An 18,195-nucleotide genomic window follows, 5' to 3' on the forward strand; every position below is an offset into this window, starting at 1 on the left:
TCTTTCACCACCTAGTGGCAAAAGCCCTCCCAGCCATCTCCACTCGAACAGACCAGGAGGAGAGAGAAAACAAAGAGTAAAAAGGCTTGGTCCTGAATCAAGCCAAAGCAGCTCCGTAATCACAACTTTTATAGAAGGTTGGTCACTGAGGAAGGGAGCTATAGAAGGACCAACAGAGTTCACAGAGCTGAGAAGGACAGCAGAGGTAACAGAGGTAACAGCCACAGCTGTGGCATGCTACCTATCAGGCTACACACATGCACAAAAGAATCTGCTTGACTCTCACCAGATTTTTGAGAAGACACAAGACACCTTAGTGCCTTTTTTTTTTCCTAGAACTTCCCTATTTTAGGATACAATCTTCTAGCCTGATGCACAAAGAGCACCTATATTCTATTTGTCTCAAAATCAGGCAATATGAAGACTAACAAATCTATTAAAACATAAGCAACTCCACACAAAGAGATTAGCAGAAGAATCAGAGACTGATCAGAAATGAAGGGAAAGGAGCTCTAGAGATGAGGACATTTTAAACACAATTCCCCAGTGAGCACAGAGAGGCCAGCAGTCCAAAGCAGGTTATCAAGATCGTGGAGGGAGTTACCATCTGTTCCCAGCAGGGCTCAGTCACTTCATCTTCCCTCTGCTCTTTCCTGCCCCTAAACTCAAGCCTCAGCTTTGCAAACTTCATGATCCTGGCACAATAATCGCCAAAATAACATAAGAGCTCCCTCCATTCCATCAGCAAGCGGCTGATGACCTCAAGTAACGATCTATGGGCAGGCAGGGAAAGATGAAGTCATGCCGATTTCTTTTTGAGAATCATGTAGTGAAGCTGAGCAGCTGACTGACCTCTGCCAACTCTCCCTCACCTATGAGGCTAGTTGTGTCCCTGCACACTCGGGCGAGTCCCTGAGCTGTGACCTGAGTGTCCAGCACAAGGAGATGGGAGGCGCCACAGCTTGTGTGCAGATCCCTGCTCAGAGTGTCACAATACCTGAGCCTGCCCATCCCTGCCCCAGCACACACACAGAGCAGCTTCTGTGCAAACTGAAAGGATGAGGTGATGGAAAATGTTTGTGAGCAGCCACAGAGACTAAAGAGAGCCCCAGGTTCTCAGGAGTAATTCCTAACTTTCCTCAGGTACCGAAGCAAGGGTTCTCAGCCTGCACCTAACAGCATCCTCATCCTTCCACCTGCAGGTACCCAACATATTCTCTCTGCCCAGCTCCCCAGACATCTCCAACAGTTCAAGCAAGCAACCAAAATGTGTTGCAATAGAAAGGTAGGTCTGATTCCCAAATCATTTATGTTACATATATACAAACCTTTAAAAACTACAAACATTTAAAGAAAGTGTTGCAAATGCATTTGAGTTTCTCCTAAGCTGCTAAACCCAAAAGAGAACATCAGAGTCCAGAAAGGCTCCACTATCCAGACCAAGACAGTGCATTTTTTCTCTCTTATACAGCATTAGGCAAGACCAGTACAGTCTCTGACAAACCACACGATTTCCCTAGCCCTGAAAAACCCCAGAACACAACCCTGCAGATGAATACTCACAAGCCCCCACTGTTGGCTGCACAAAGCTATGGGTTTGACTGCCGTTTATAAATACACGCATCAAGCGATGTTTTTACATTCGTTGTCTTTCAAAAACAATCTTTTAGTATCTTTTTTTTAAAAAAAAAAAACTAATTTTGATACCTCATATTATATTAATTCACTGTGTCACAAACCAGAACTACTAAAAAATGGCTATAAGGCTATGTTCTGTCAAGTGAACACATAGAAAAGATAGAGCTCTCCTTCACCAAGGACTACAGTCTGCCCCCAGATACATGCACCTCCTTTCAGAGAATCCATGGGAGATCCAAGCATCTGTTTTGCCTTGAGAACTGGCCACCTGAGCTGGTGAAACACACAAACCGACCTCATGAACACTGATGCAAGTCATGTGCTTGCCTTCCAGAACATGTACTCCTGGAAGTCTTTCAACAGAAAATCCGTCTTCTCCTTTTCACAAAATCTTCATGCAAAGAACAGCTTCATTTGCATGTCATAATAATAAATTAAATAAAATAAGCCAGCCGTACAGGCTAGATAAATATTAGGTTTAGACATGTTGCTATACTATTTAGAGAGCCACAGAGACCAACACACAGCACTCTCACATACACACACAAGCCTTTCCACTAGTTAGAAAGGATTTTTCTCCTGCAAAAGAGGATCTGTAGAAAGAACAACGTTCAGACAAGAGGAAAGGGGAGTTAAAACCCAGCCTCCTACATGATAATAAATAAATTGCTCTATTGCAAGATTCAGATCAAAGGTTTAAAAAGGCAAAATTATGCTACTATTAGAGAATATCAAAATATTACTGTTATCATCACAAGTGGCATATATGCAAAATGCAGTTGCACAATAATGCCTAGGCAGATAGAGAGCAACACTAAGTCTGCCGACTAAAAGTGAACGATACACCCATTTTAGTTTCTTTCTAGTCTTTTGGCATCTTTGCATATGGTGCAAAAGCAGAAGCTACCAAAGAATACCACATCTTGTATAGAATATTAAATAATTTCTTCAGATAAGACTGGTGCAATGCTAGCTAATTTTTAAATCTGCTATGAGTAACACAGTCAAACCTAGTTAGTATCCAAGGAACTTATCTCTTAACACAGAATGCAAGGTTATGATGCAACAGCATGAACAATCCCTGGTTGTCCAGTTTTCAGTATAAAGGTAGTGCATAGATCCAAGTTTCTGTTTCAGTTTGCTGAATGGAGAAGGTGCTCCCATGTCACTTTTGCTGGGCAGCCTGGAAAGCTTTCAGTTCCAGCTGGTACCACTCGGGTGCTTCAGGCCCATTCTGCCCCACAGGGTTGTGATCGTACCCATAAGCCACTGTCAATTCCTCGTCCTTCTCCACAGCCCTGATGGTACGGATACACTTGATGGGCCCAAAACGAGGGTGAACAAACCTAGGGGAAAAACACCTTTGCTTGCTTTGTCTGTCAATGCACATGCTCTGCCAGCCCCTTCGACAGTTCCAGAATTCACCCATTTCAGAGCAATATTGCATTATCTGATATCGAATTAGCAGATGAGTCAACCTCATAAAGATTTAAGAATACGAGCAAAAATATTGATTTATCAAAGCACCGGTAGTTCAGTAACAATAGTGCAGTTCTAGGATTTAGAGAGCTGTGATTACACATTTTACAATCAAGAAGCAACTCAAAGTTTATGACAAAACTAATCAGTTGCAAACTTGAAGAGACCCCATGGTGTAAGTCCAAACAGACATCAAGCACCCATGATGCTAGCCCATTCCCAACCCAGCTAGGTGGGCAGAGACTCCTTCAGTGCCTCAACTCTTTACTCCCAGCCCACGACTGCTCCTCATCCAGCTGCCCAGGACTCCCTGTGAGCCCAGCCAGCCAGGCTGCAGCTCCTACCCCACGGCACAGGGCTGTACTTACGGCTCATAGGTGCAGTTAGGAGTGAAGGAATGGTTGGCCTTATGCCCCAGCGAGGCACAGTACTTGGCAGCGTGGTTGTAGGGCTCTGGCACATCTATGACTGTTTCATCATCCAGGGATATTGTGTTTCCATTGAGGGCCCAATCTCTGCTGTCTACCTGGTTTGCAAGGCAAAAATCCAGTGTCTGTGTGCAGGGGTCAACTTTGCCAGCAGTTTGAAACTCAGCATTCAAAATACATGCAAATAAAGCTTTTCATGGGTGTGTGCCATTACAAAAAACAACCCACACTTTTTAAATCTATACATAGGTGAGCATGCACTTTCTTTCAATTAAACTCCAGCATGTTACAGCAATGGTGGGAAGGCAGTGGGTGTAAGATCCTACTATGAAAAGAAAGTTTCAGGAGAAGCAATGAAAATTCAGACTGACTTTTTTTCTTTTCTTTACCTCCTGGTGTGTAATTCGCACTCCGTTATAGAAGGACATCACTGTACTGGCTTCTGCCGCTATTTTTGAAAACAACCCTTCTCCAGCACTGGAAATGAGAGAGACATCCACATACACCCTACAAGAGGAACAGGGCATGAAATTAGGGACTGGTTGCAGTTTTCATTTTCAAGAAGTACACCACTACTGGGATAAAGCCCAATACTTCAGTATATCAATAAAGCTAATAACAACAACACAACAAAACTAAATTATTATTATTCAAAACCTCTACATGGAACTCCTCCCCTTCCTCTCTTCCATATGTTCTCTCTGTTTTGTCAAAACTGAGATTTGGTGATAAGTTTGGGCTGACTTGGACAACTTTTATTTTTTTTCAAGTGCCAATCTCCTATGACTCCAGAATGATGACTTCAACTCAGGAACACCCTCAGTAACACACCAGAACCCCACAAGTCCCCACCAAGCTGGGCTGCTGGTATGTGCATGCACTGAGGAGCAGGAGTTCTCAAGGTGAAGCACCACATCTTCAAGTACTCAAAGCAAATTAAAGCAAGCATTTTACTAATCGCTTATTTAGATATTTCAGAGTATCAGAAAGCACCTACAGGTGAGATACACACAGGGCTTCCATTTTACAAACCTTTACACATCTTTCATGTTTTAGATGACAAAAGGCTTGCAAAATTAGGCCCCACATAGGTAATATGAAAGAAATATGGGGAGAAGAAAAAAAAGCTTACCTCTCTGATTCGTAAGGATCAGGAAGAAGGGCATTTGTAGAAATGCAGGATGAAGTAGATTTGTCAAAACTGTACACTGGGCCTAAAAAAGATCAGAAATCAATGAAGGAAATAAACTAATTTGCAGTACTGAGAATATGCAATCCTTAACTTAATCAAGACATTCAAAAATTAAATTTTAATAGCTGCAAAAATAAATGCTACACTTCCAAAAAAAGGTATTAAACAGAACTCCACCTGGTAAAAGCCTTAAGTGAGATACTGCTTCTTGATTATTTTTTCTCCTCAACATTCTAGAGTAGCATTACTAACACAAAAAGGTGATACATATAATTCTTCAAATTACCAGCTTGTAGAGGAGGACTGGAGGACTACCTTTTCAAAATAGACCCTCCTATAGTGTCTCTAAAAAAATTTAAAAGTAAAGCAAAATATAAAAAGATATACTCAATAGCTCATTTTAAAAATAAAAGAAACCCCACCCAAAACCTTGATTACTTCCAATATGAAATATTTTTTAGTCCAAATCCTGAAGAGACTTCAGCCAGAAGATAATACTTAGTAATCAGAAAGCTCCATCGCTACAGTCCTTTATTTATTGTTGTTGATAAGCAACCCAGTGGTACAGCTGTAATTATATTCTTACATCCCTCTCCCAAATGCCAGCAGACAATCTCAGACTAAGAAGGTGGAAATAAGATGGGAAAAAATCCCCACAGAACAGAGTACTACAAAGTTTGATGTAAGGCCCTTGCCCCCGATTCCCAGGATCTGTTCTGGCTGAAGGCAGCTTCCTCCTGAGTGTAACCCCATACTATTTACAAAGCATAACCACACCCTCTTACAAAGTAACTTTTCAGTTAAGTTTTGACTGGCTACCATAACTGAGTGATTCAAAAAAGAAACTCACATGCATTTGCTTGTCAATACCTTTTCACTGAGCTTTATGTGCCTATTTCATATCAAGCGAGACAATTTTTGTTGGCAGAGCAATAATAGCACAGTCTCTGCTTGTACTGCAGCTTAATCCACACTCCTCCAAAACATCACATACACCTCAGAACAACAAACCCACTCCAGAACTATAGGTCCAAGCCGCTGCAGAAGGCACCACCCTAGCCCTGTGCACTTCACAGCCACTTTCTGTCAGCAGGAGCAGACACACTGAAGGGTGCTGGTGAATCAGACCATTACACAACCACTGAATCTGGTTCACTAATTCCAATCTCAGCCCAGCAACGCAGGTGCCAGAACATTCACACTGCAAACACTGACTTGCATAAACCCAGCTGACAGAGCTACAACCAAATCCGGGCCTCCCTCTCCTCTTGCAGTTATTTCACTGCAGGAAATAGTGCAGCTGTGGCTGTAACTGTGCCACCATTACCAGGGTGCAGGGCAGCAGGATGTGTGACAAGCAGGGCTGTGCCCACGAGCACAGGAGAGAGAGAAGGGCTAGGAAATGCAGTTGGGCAGGGCCAGACAGGGGGCATCTCCCGTCTGTTCCCACCTTCCTCTCCACCCAGCTCTGTGACTTGGAGAAAGGGCCCCACACTAACAGCCTGTGCCATCACAGCCAGTCTCCATGGGGAACATCACAGGAACCAAGCTGTCTGCAGCAAAGGGCTGGTAGCAGGAATACAGGCTGGTGTTAGCTCAACTTACTGCCTGGTACTACTTCAAACTGAGGTTTCCCATCCTCAACAGCTGTCAGAGTGGCCAGTTTTGCTTCTATCATTTCTCCATCTATGAACCTTCCAGAATATGCAGTCTTTCCATCAGGATATACATAGGCTATCTTCTCTCCAGTCATCTCCCCATCTTCGTTCACTTCTCCCACAAGGCTGCCTCCATCCTGAGAGCACAGGCAAGAAAGAAAAGGCAAAGCATTTAGTTACACTTTACTATCTCTGATGCCCAGGATTTTTAGGTTTTGATATTTGTCATGCATTTGTAGCTTTGTAGATTGCAAATGTGTGGCTGCAGCTTCTATTACTTTTTCCCTATCCTTTCCTCCTACATTTAGGAACAATAAGCTAACCTTCTAAACACATTCCTAAAATACTCCTTAATCTCCAAGATTAAGAGTTCCAACTACAAGGATGTTCTGTTTTCCAACCAGAATCTGGACCTGACATAACAAAAGTGGGGCAAAAGAAGCATGTGGACTGCTTCCAGTGGGGCAGAACCCAAGGAAGTATAAACTAATCAACTAACCTTTTAACTGGACAATATATTATAGTTACAGTAATCAACAAACCTTAGAAAATGGTGAATTTACTGTACCATGTGTGGTTTTTGCCATATTGAGTACCTAAAAGCTTTCAAGTAAAGTTTGCTTTTATATTCACTCTAATGTTGTTGGGAAGATCTATTTTCTAGGCAACACCCTCAGTAAATTAAAAGAGTTTGCTCCAACTTTTTAAAAATGCAACAGTAAACAGTAAGCTCAGATGTAAAATTATGAGAATGAGGCAGAAACAGACACATGAAGTAACTGGATGAAGTCATTCCAGTTAGGATAAAACTGATGTTCAATGTTGTCTGGAATAGTCAGAACCCAAGGTCCTTCCTTCCATGCAACACAAATATTCAATTTCACTCTGTGAAAGCAAAACACGAACCAAAGCCACACAGATGTCCAAGTTTGATTACTATGATACCATGCTGGAGGAAAGAAAGATGTCATGCTGCCTTGCTAATTCAAGGTACCTCTAAAGACTCGAGCCTACTAAGGAAAAATGATTCCTGGAAAAATGGTTCCCAGAATGTCTAGAATGGTTCCCAGAATATCAGGAGGTAATCAGTGAGAACAACTGTTTGTGGAAAGCATCAACAGCAACACTTTTCCTCTCCAAGGTTTACACATTTCAGCCCTGGGCTTTGCCATCTGTGATTTGCCTGCAGCTCAGGTTAGATTTATTTGCAGAACTGCAGAAATGAGTTGCATACATCAGCACAGGTCTAACCACTTGTTAGGGGTCAGGATTTTTGCTTCTCCTTTCTTTCTCTGGTGGAATTGTGTCACATCCGTTGCTACAAAATCATAACTACCAATACTTAAGAGAACAAAAGACGGGGCTGGGAGGAGGAGGAGGGGGAAAGGGTGTAGCTGGTTACACTCTTTCAAACCTAGACACTACTCCAGGTATTTATTTCAAAAACTACAAGGAAGCATCTCCAAATAACACCCTGGAGCAAGAGCAGCAGGTGTGTTGTGGAAACAAACTGATTTGTATCAAGACCACTGTGCAGAGGGTCTATTTCAAAGAGATGCCATTTTGTTCAACTCCGAGGATGAAAGAGTTCCAAGCATGCTCTAAGAGGGAACAGTGAACCTTAAGTGTGGGAAAATAATCGTGCACATAGCATCCTGCACAGAGTCATGAGGAAACAACTGGTTCCATGGCAAAGGAGTTTTTTGGAACATCTTGCATCCTTTTGTCTGGCAACATGATAATGATAAACAACCTCTAATTATCCACATTTCCAAAAGGTACAGCAACACTTTTTCAGCTGGAAGATGAAGCAAGAGATACATGAAGTGAAGGGTCAGCTCTGTGTATTTTATACATTAGGACTAAAAAACTTTTGGCAGCATACACCAAGCTTTTACTGATCCTAATACATGCTTAATGGCAACAGTGAAAAACAGTAAATAAAATGAACAGCCAGCATTTAGAAATCAGTCTGCAACTAGAGTTTGTGCCACAAATCACAGAATTAGACTGGGTTTTGATCAGCAGATGTCAATTACATGCAGATGTTACCCCGTTCTTGGCATGAGGTAGGATTGAAAGGTTCAACTCTGCTGTGTAAGGCTGAATAGGAATTATATTTTTTAAAAATCTGCACCAAAAACTCCCTAAAAACTGTACAACAGTCATTGCCTTAATTAGCATGGTTGTGAAAGACCATCAAAATTAAAAAAGATAAAATACTGGCGTGCTTAATCAGCAAATCACTTGTCCACAACTCCACTCAGAGTGGAACTACATCTGATGTTTTGGGCAAAGCCAGACTTCACAACATATCCTGCAGAAACAGACAAAGCCTCTCCTCCTGCTTTAACAAGGGCAGTGGGTTGCACTGACTTCCACGCTCCTCACCTGCACACAGCACTACAAACTGGCAAATCATTGTTCCAGCCTTCCCAAAGAGATCATGCATAAATTATTAGACATCCTATTTCTACATTACATACAAATGCATAAATGCACTTCCAAGGGGGCTGGCTTTCCTGAAAGATGAAAACAGTGGAGGGCATCTTGCAGCCTGACTGAATCTCATCGACTGGGCAAACATTCAACACCAACATCTTTTAACTTCGCATCGGATTATCGGAGATGAGCACGCCCAGATCTTTACAGCTCCCCAGTAAGGAGGGCAGGCGGTGCGGTTTACCGGGTAGTAAATCCAGCAGACTCCGTGTCGGATGTTGTCCCTGTACTGCCCCTTGAAGATGAGCCGCCCGTCGCTGTCGTACTCCTGCGCGGGCCCGTTCAGCTCCCCGTCCACGTAGGTGCCGTGCAGGACCACGCCGTCCTCGTACGTGTAGATCCCCTGCCCCTGCAGCGCGTCGTCTACGTAGTACCCCTCCAGGGTGCTGATGGGGAGAGACAAACAGCAGTGGGACACTGCTCACCCCTCAGGGGTGAGCCCAAAGCCGACCCACAGCCTCAGCATTCTGGAATGCCAAGGTGAAAACCAGGGACTTGTCTGTATGGAGCTCCAAAGGCAGGAAACAACTTACAGCACCCTTTCATCGGTGTGCGCTGCATGGACACAGCATCACTCAGCTCAGTCACATGCTTGGTGTTTTCTGTAGGCTGGAATAGTCAGCAAACGGACACTCCTGGTCAAAGAAGGAATTCCTGCTCAAGCAGGCTACTCTCACGTTAGGATTTTCTACCTGCTACGTGTAGAGCTTCACTGACAGATCTCTGGAGAGGTGAAAGTGAGCTGCTGTACACATGAACTATGACAGGGCACGAACTGCAACCTGCCACAGTTCAGCATCAGCTCCCCAGCAATACACTGAGTAGCCATTTGTACGGGTCCCACTAAAAGCAGCCATTTTTCATGTATTTCTCTTAAAATGAAACGCAGCCTATCAAAGAGAACTAGTGCTGCACTTGGATTTAAACAAACATGGATTTCATTTTGGTTTTGTCTTGCAAATCCTTTGCTATCACCATTAAAGAGGGTCTATTCAGGTATTTCTTTCTCATGTTAGGATTAGCATAATGTAACACAACTTGTTTAGCTTTTACTTCAGCACACTTAGCTAACAGCCAGCTGTCAGCATACACATGTTTTCAGTGCATAACTCTTTTGCAGAGGCAGATGTCTAAGGTATAAGCCCAAACAGTTTCTGTGAGCACATGACTCTACATTTTACCACACAGATTTGCAAGTTGTGGAAGGAATGTTTTTTCAGAATGCGCTTTCTCATTTCTAAAGCTTCGTGCTCTGTTTTTACATAACTTTGGCAAGCTGGATGAGGTTTCCATGGGAAAATACATTACAGTAAAAGCCTCAGTGCACACCAGATGCAAAATGACAAGGGGCAGGAAAACTATTTTACTTTTCAGTCAAATGGATTTCTTGATCCAGGTTGCTACAGAGCTGCACAGATACCTACGGCACTACAGCACAGGGAAGGGTGAGGGAACCACCAGAAATCAGTACCCTTACTATAAATGATGCCACTTCCCCCTCTAATTTATCACAGATCACTTGATTTGAATTCCATTGTAGTGACAACACACACAGCGTGCACATGGAGGATTACTCTTTAAAAGAGGCAGCCACCCCCAGTTTATGTAATGAAAACCAGCAAAAGTCCTGTCTTGTTACCTTTAATTACACTAGTTGAAGTAAAAACATTGCTAAATTACCAGGGTGCTTCAGCCCTGGAAAGAATACATTTTCTTTTACTGTAACTCAAACTTCGGTGTTTTCTCTCTTTGTACTGAGCTCCAAACAGTGACCAAAAAATTCATCTCATCTAAGGAAATCAAAAGGATGATACTTTAAGAAAGAAGTCTGTGTCCTTCAAACTCACCTAAAAAGGTTCAGAAACTTTTATGCTGCTCACAGTTTCTGAACTATTTCTATCCTGCTCTCCACTTCCCTTTTTTTAAGCTCTCAAAGTATGGTGTCTGCAGCCAGACACAGTAATTGCAACTAAGACCAGCACAAAGACAAATAAACAGCATCTGTGTCTTCCATAAGCAAAACCGTTTTAATACAAACCCTAAACTAGCCTGTATTTCTCTGGTTTGCTTCTCAGATGATCATACTTCTGACAACATAAATTCTACCAAAGTCATGATTTATCAGATGCACCATCTTCCCATTATTCACTATGCCTAGTGGGGATTGAGGATACTCCTTAACTAAAAATTAAAACAGTGATATGAACTGGGGGGGAAATACTCTAATATCCTTTCAGGGATTAAGTCAATATTGACAGAGACCGATCCATTTATTTTTCACACCCTCTACATGGGAACATTGAAAACTTTTTCCCTAAAAATAATAGTTTTCTACTATGTTCTGGGAGATGTCAGTTTACAGGAGTTTCCAGTTAGGGAGGAAGGGCAGCTCTGTACCAAGCATGGCTCTCATGCCTGCCTTTATAGTGCAAAGTGTTCTGCAAAGTACACTCCAGAACCACTGACACCAAGGAAAGTTCGAGACCACAACCCAAAACAGGGAGAATGCCAAAGGTGAAACTTCTCTCTCTTACAGAATATGCTGCCTTTTTTTGCATTTTCTAAAAGGGGAAGAAAAAAAAAAAAAAAACAAACTGATATTTCACTCCAGGTTTCCATTCCTCTAAATAATCAACAGGAAGGGGGCAGCTGCTCCAGTAGAGGGAGAAGTTTCTTGACCAAACAAGGCAGCCAGGCAGCCAGTCCTATTCCCCAACACTCAAAAAATGAGAATGCTTACACTGCAGCCAGTCCTGTATTGGACAGGACTCAGCTGCTCCCCAACACAAGAGGTACAGCTGTCTGCCTTTACTCAGCAGCCTGCCAGGGAAACACACCCACGAGTGCTGAAACCAGCTAGCTTACTGCACAGGACTCTGCAAAGGGAGAGCTGTTTTGAGACATTTTTGATATTTATTGCTCATCTTCATGAGCACTCAGCCTTGCCCGTGGCACAGTTAATGGAAACAGCATGTCCTGTTTTATGCCAGGTCATTCTTACGACACGTCATGATTCCTGAGCCATCCATTTCAGAAAGCAACTTAGTCTTGATAGCTGAGCACAGCTAGATAAATGACATCTTCAGTAATTAGCTACTGCTCAGTTAAGGCTGCTTTAGCTAAATTAAAATATATAATAGTTAATGAAAATATTCAGTTTTCCAAAATCACATTGCAGACTATTTTTGCATATTTTCATTCTGCTATTTCCTAAAGTCATCAGTGGCCAGCTATTCCAGTTTTTCAAGGGTTATGAAAATTGAGAGAGAAATAAAAAAGAAAAGAGTTGGCAACACTTAGTCAGTACAGAAAAGGCTCAGCAGCAACCTGACCCTTCCCACTAAATGCTGCCTGTACCCTGGATTCCATGGAGGAGCAGCCCTACACACAAAATAGTGGGTCAGTTCCTCTGCCTGTTCAATCAGCAACCACTCTGCTGAAATAATCCACCAGCACAGAAACATTATGCACCTGTGTCCATAGAGACGCTGTTTAACAACTTGAACCAAAACTATTTTAGAGAACTCAGCTGCTGGGCAGTACTGACTTTCAGCTACTCAGAGAAGGTTTAATAAGGCCATTACCAACAACAGCAAGGCTTTTTCTTCACCCAGGCTTGGAGGTCTAATCACTTTCTACATAACTGAATAAATATATTATCTTCCTCATGGAAAAAAAAAAACACAATCCCCAGTATGAAGCAAGTGCAAAGGCAAGTAGAGACAAGGAGCTGACTCACTGAGACAGCACAATACCTCTGCTCCTGCTCTGGATTTCGCTGAGCAGGAAGAGAGCAGGCCCGGCACGACTGTCAGTTTCACAGCCGCTATTCAGTGTCACCGACAGCTGCAAAACCACGAAGAATCGTGTCATTTTATACTGCTGCCCCCTCCGAGGAGGCTCTGAGCAACTGCACACAGGAATGCTGCAGTGCTGCTGGGGGGAACACTCACAAGGTGCTCATAATGGGGATCAGAGAAGAAAACACAGGCACAACTAGCCCGATTTCACCGCCACGATTCCCAGTGAAAAGAAGGGAAATTCATAGGGGCTTTTCTGAAACTACATCAGGCCACAAGCAACTTGCAGAGGATTAACTAGAGTTGACAACAAACTTGTATTTAACTCGGTCCTTGAACTGATAAACAATTTGACAAAGCAGAAGGCAACCTCCCTGCCAAGGCCCTATGTGTGTGTGTGAGCGCTGGCACAGGGAGCTTCTGGTCCAGCTGCACTCTCTGTGTAGCTCTATAATGGAGAGAAGTCCACCTGAAGTAATGAACTTTGATGTCCAAGTCATTGTCAGCGTGGTTTACAAGAGTTTTGAACACCTCCCAAACAGCTTTGACCACCTCCCATTTCTTACAACTTCTAATCAGCTCATAACTTTACAGTGCTAGAAGAGCTCACACCACGGCATTCTCCTTCCAGGAAACAACTACAGGCACCTCATTACACACAAAGCCACCACAGGAATGGCTACAGCAGCAGCAAACCTTTCAGCTACAGTTTTTCATGAGAAATCTTATCCAGAAACTCAGCAGTATACAATCAATGTAGATTAGTTTTGCATGGCTACAAGCATTAGGAAGAATACAGAAGAAAAATCAAAGAGTCAGAGTGTACCTTCCATCAAAAAAGAAGAATTTGCCACGGCCATTCTTTTCTCCATGCACAAAATTTCCTTCAAATCTGTCTGTCGATGAATAGGTGACTGTACAGAATCCATGGGGCAGCCCATCGTCATCTAGATGCCCTGAAATAAAATCCAAACAAAGAACAACAAAACACATTAATTATTATACAAGATTTAGAACCTGCTCTCATTATGTAGCTGCTTGAAATGCAGTAGCTCCCTAGCACAAAACACTAATTCAGATCATTGCTGTTAGGAACAGTGATAAGAAATTCTGTACAACTGAAGTGTACTTGTGTAACACATAGCTTAAAATAAAAATAAAATATAAGGATAAAAGAAAAGGGCTGAGAGACAGGTGAGAAAATATTAAGCAAAACTTGTTTCTGAAACAAAGGCTTATATTATTCTAACTTGTATTAATATACATCTTCAAAAGTATAACAACTCATTATCTAAAACATGCATTTATTGGTAAGAACAGGAAAAGGTTCAATCTTTTTCTTTTGACAAACACATGCCTTATGATAATGTGGGTGTGCCACCATGCAGCTGTATTCAGAGGAATCTAAAGACATAAAAGTATGTCATGTCCATAAGGCTGCACCCTTGCTGTATGTCAGTCAACGTGGTATTTAGTATTTCAAATACTATTCTCCACTGCCTTTCTGATGTGTTCACTTTATATCCTATTCCCACCCTCAGCCATATCAGTTTTCCCTATTACAGCTGTCGCACAGAGGGAAAGCAAAGACAACACACTTGGATCCTCATTGGCATGGTTTGTGTTTTACTGAACAAAAGTGGCAACTCTACTAAGTTAAAGCATAATAAGGCTCCTATTGCATCTCTAACTGCCTCTTCAAAGCCAAAGGAAACGACAGAGAAGTGTTTTAAATGCTGGTTGCTGCCTGGTTTAGCTCTGGCTGCAGAGCCCAGCACAGGGACACACACCTGAGTGGATGCTACAGCTCCCACAGAGACATTCTACCTGGTATAAAATTTGCATGAAAACTGTCAAATAAATAACAGCTACCCTATATTTATGTTCTTCCATGCCTCTAACTAAAACATTACCTCTGGTGCCCCCAGTCTCCTGGTGATGCATACACAGCCTATTAGAGGCGAGAGACACTGTATGCATCCACTTCTCCAGGCTTTGGGTCAAGCTTTTCCAGGACCAGATCTGCCCAAACTGAAAAGGTTCATCACACATATGGGAAGGCAGAAACAAACTGCAGTGTGAGGGGGACTGATTTACAGCCCAGGCTGATGAAGCCAACAAGAGGCACTTCAGTACTACCAGACCTTCAGTCCAGTGCCCAGAGAGGGAACAAGCCGGGCAGACTTCATCGAGTATGGAAATGCACCCCGAATGGTGTACAGGAGAAAGTAACAGCAAGGAATCTGAACTCATGACTGCGCTCTCACTTCAAGCCCCTAGTCCAAACCAGACTGAAAACAGTTAAAAGTTTCAGAAGGCAGTAACCACTGCTTATGAGTTCAAAGTGAGAGAAATAATAGAGTAAGAAGGGAGAGCAGGAGGTGGAAGGAAAAAAGCTCTAGCACTAAAAGCTTTTAATTACTTTGAAGAGGAACTCTTTAAACAGAAGCTGGTCTTTCCTAAGAGAAGAAAGGCATTTTGCCCTCCCATTCTGTCAGGACATCCCTTTTTGCAGAAAGGACAAGTTTTCACTAAATTTAACCCATTATTATTAATGGTTAAATATTAATAAACAATAAATTAATGACCAATTTAACTAAAAGGTCAGTAACATCTGTGATGTGGCCACCTCCTTCAGACTAAAAACTATGCCAACATTTATAGTTCCAATTAAAAACCTTTTAAATTAAGTTGTATCAATATAGAAGGGTACACTGGTGTAAGTTAACAATCCCTAAACAATACAATACCAGTTTCCCCGTCACTACAGGGGCAAGACTTTTATAAAACACTTGGATTAAAAAATCACACCGATAATATTGGTACATCATACTATTTTTAAAAATACACAAAACAACAACAAACCCTTGCAACTTTGTTCTCTGTGACTATTCAGCTTTGTCAAGATTTTGCTGGAATGCAAAGCCCAACACAAAAGCTGCCATGCTTGTACACAGAACACATGTCAGGACTTTTGCACAGTAGGATACAGACTACCTCAGAGATTTAAATGGTCAGCTTTGAGCCAATGGCCTCTATACAGGGTCTTAATCTCAGCCACAATACAAAGAATCCAATCATTCTAATGTGCTAGAAGTTTCCCCTTATCAAAAAAAAAACCACCAAAAAACCATGCCCCCACCACTGCAACAAAACAAAAAACACAGTCTCTCTCAGTCAACAACATAGGAAAAAACGCAATCTCAAGTTTCATAACATAAATACAACTTTTTTTCTGCATGGCTGAGACCTTTGGCCCTCATTCTGTTTCAGATTAAGTCAAAGGAAAAAATTCTCATTATTTCATGGGGAGCAGTGTGCTCCACTTTCCTTTCTCACCTCTCTCCTCCATTTGCAAAAAAATAAACCCAAGATGTCTAAACACATTTTTAAATTGTTGTAAAACCTCAATTTTGTTGCTTCATTAAGGGTCTGCTAAGATTTCCTCTTAAACTCAGACAATGAACTTTTCAAGAAAAAGAATTACCCTAATAGGGGCTAGTTCACAATGGAGTCACTTATGGAAACCACTGATGTACACAAATCAAGGATAAAAGCTCTTTACTGTCGGTATCACTATTACTTAACAGATGACATCTAACGTGCATCATCAATAAAAGACTCTGGCCACAAAGATGCCAGAGGGATGTCTGGGGGGTAACAACAATGAACCAAACTCCCCCCAACATAAATAAAAGTGCTGATTTCTATGTTTCTAACTTCTCTGGGTAAGTGCAAAGTCTTATTCACCCTCAAAGAGCATCCTGCTTCTGTCTCACCCAGAAAAACACATACGCTATATACACCGCTGCATAAAAGACGGTTTAAAGATTTGTTTCCTTAGCCCATGGAGACGCCAAACAAATCCAGGATACAGCAGAACACTTTATCTGTGATAAGAGGATGAAAACGATGACTCTTTGCCCCGGACAAGTGCAACCCACAGATGTGAGGAGGAAAGGCAGTGTGGAAACCCACATCTGTACGGGCACAGGGCACACCCCACGCGTGGCAGAGCCTCGCTCCCCTCACCCGACGCTGCACACCACAAAGCTGCTCCTTGGCTCCGGCACCGCACACCTCGGCAGCGAACCCAGCTCTGACAGCGGCTGCTCAGCTCCCAGCTGCTGTCGGACCGAGCCGCCGTGCCAGACACTCCGCGGAGCGCCTCGCTGCGGGCTGACCCCTGTGCCACAGGACACACACGGGGCGAGCACGGGCACCACCGCGCCCCAGGCAGCCCCTGGCTCCCTGCCCCGACACCGAGCCCCCGCACCGCTATTCCCGCCTGCAGGAGCCTCTGCGGAGCCGAGCCTTCCCCGAGCTGCCGTGCTTTGTTTCCCTGCTCCCACCCGGGATGACAGCCTGCTGGGGAGCTGCATCCCTGCCTGCTAAGGTTTCCACCAGCGGTTCACTTCCAGAGGACGTGTTCCTCCGGGTGAGTTATCCACACGTGAGAGGTGAACTGCACACAGAGGCGCAGCTATAAGGTGGCCCACCCCTCTCCCTTACGGATGGCTCCAGGCCCGCTGCCCATGGATATGGCAACAGTGTTTTCTCGGAGTCGCTCTTTCTTTTCCTTTCTCCATTTGCATGTGACTGCAGCCCTGGCTGCCTGGGCTCTCTCCAAGGATGGGCATCCCCCTGTCCCTCAGCCGCCGGGGGAAGGACCGGGCACCGGCCGCACCGCCCAGGGAGCCAAGGCTGCAGACCACCGCCCGCACGGGGGCACGGCAGCGGCAGAAAACCACGGGCACGACTTATTTCTGACAATAGGACTGAGCGGCCGCCATCCCCGCGCCCGGGGTGCGGAGCCTCCCGCTGCGGCCGGAGCGCTGGGCGGCGGACGGCACCGAAAGCGCCCGCCCGGCGGCGGCGCCAGCGCGGCCCCGGCTGCCCCCGGCCGAGCCCCGCCACGTGCGCGGCCCCGGCCCGGCCGTTGCATAAGCCCACTGATGTCATGCGCTGCGCCCGACCCCGGGCGCCCGGCTCCGGCCGCCGCCGCCGCCCCGCGCCCCCATAGCTCCCGCAGCAGTGCCCGGGCCGGCGGGCCCCGCTCCCCGAGCCCTGGCACACGCACCTTCCACGATCTCCTCCAGCGTCTCCTCGTCGCTGTCCATGGCGGCGGCGGCGGCGGCGGGCAAGGCGCAGCCGCGGTACCGGGCACGGGCGCGCGCCCCACACCCCGCCTCCGGCACGCCCCCGGGGGAGGGGCCTGGCCCCGCCCTGAGGGCGTTCCGGACACGCCCCCGGCGGGCGGGGCGGGGCGCGAGGCGGCGTTGGCCCCGCCCCTGAGGACAATGGCGTGGGGAGCTGAGGGAGTCATCTGCCCCCTGAGGATAATGGCGTGGGGAGGAGCTCGGGCAGTTATCCCCTCGCGATAATGGTGCGGGCAGCTCAGCGAGTTACCCCCTCAGGATAACGGCGTGGGGAGCTCAGGCAGTTATCCCCACAGCATAATGGCGCTGGCAGGTCAGCGCGGGGCCGGTGTTGGTTCC

At 44.7% G+C, this 18,195-nt stretch overlaps 1 protein-coding gene across 1 annotated transcript; it reads right to left on the minus strand.

Moving 5' to 3' along the window:
* Positions 1-1,005: 1,005 nt before the first annotated feature.
* SETD7 (SET domain containing 7, histone lysine methyltransferase) lies at positions 1,006-17,852 on the minus strand. Its single transcript, XM_066317964.1, has 8 exons — positions 17,778-17,852; positions 13,524-13,653; positions 9,082-9,283; positions 6,343-6,532; positions 4,678-4,759; positions 3,935-4,052; positions 3,486-3,643; positions 1,006-2,984 (listed from the first exon to the last, which is right to left on the minus strand). Exons 1-8 carry the CDS (start codon positions 17,815-17,817, stop codon positions 2,804-2,806), a joined length of 1,101 nt encoding a protein of 366 aa, XP_066174061.1. The 5' UTR covers positions 17,818-17,852; the 3' UTR covers positions 1,006-2,803.
* Between the last annotated feature and the right edge of the window lie 343 nt (positions 17,853-18,195).

This window comes from Sylvia atricapilla, chromosome 4 (assembly GCF_009819655.1).
Source record: "Sylvia atricapilla isolate bSylAtr1 chromosome 4, bSylAtr1.pri, whole genome shotgun sequence".
Classification (NCBI taxonomy): Eukaryota; Metazoa; Chordata; class Aves; order Passeriformes; family Sylviidae; genus Sylvia; species Sylvia atricapilla.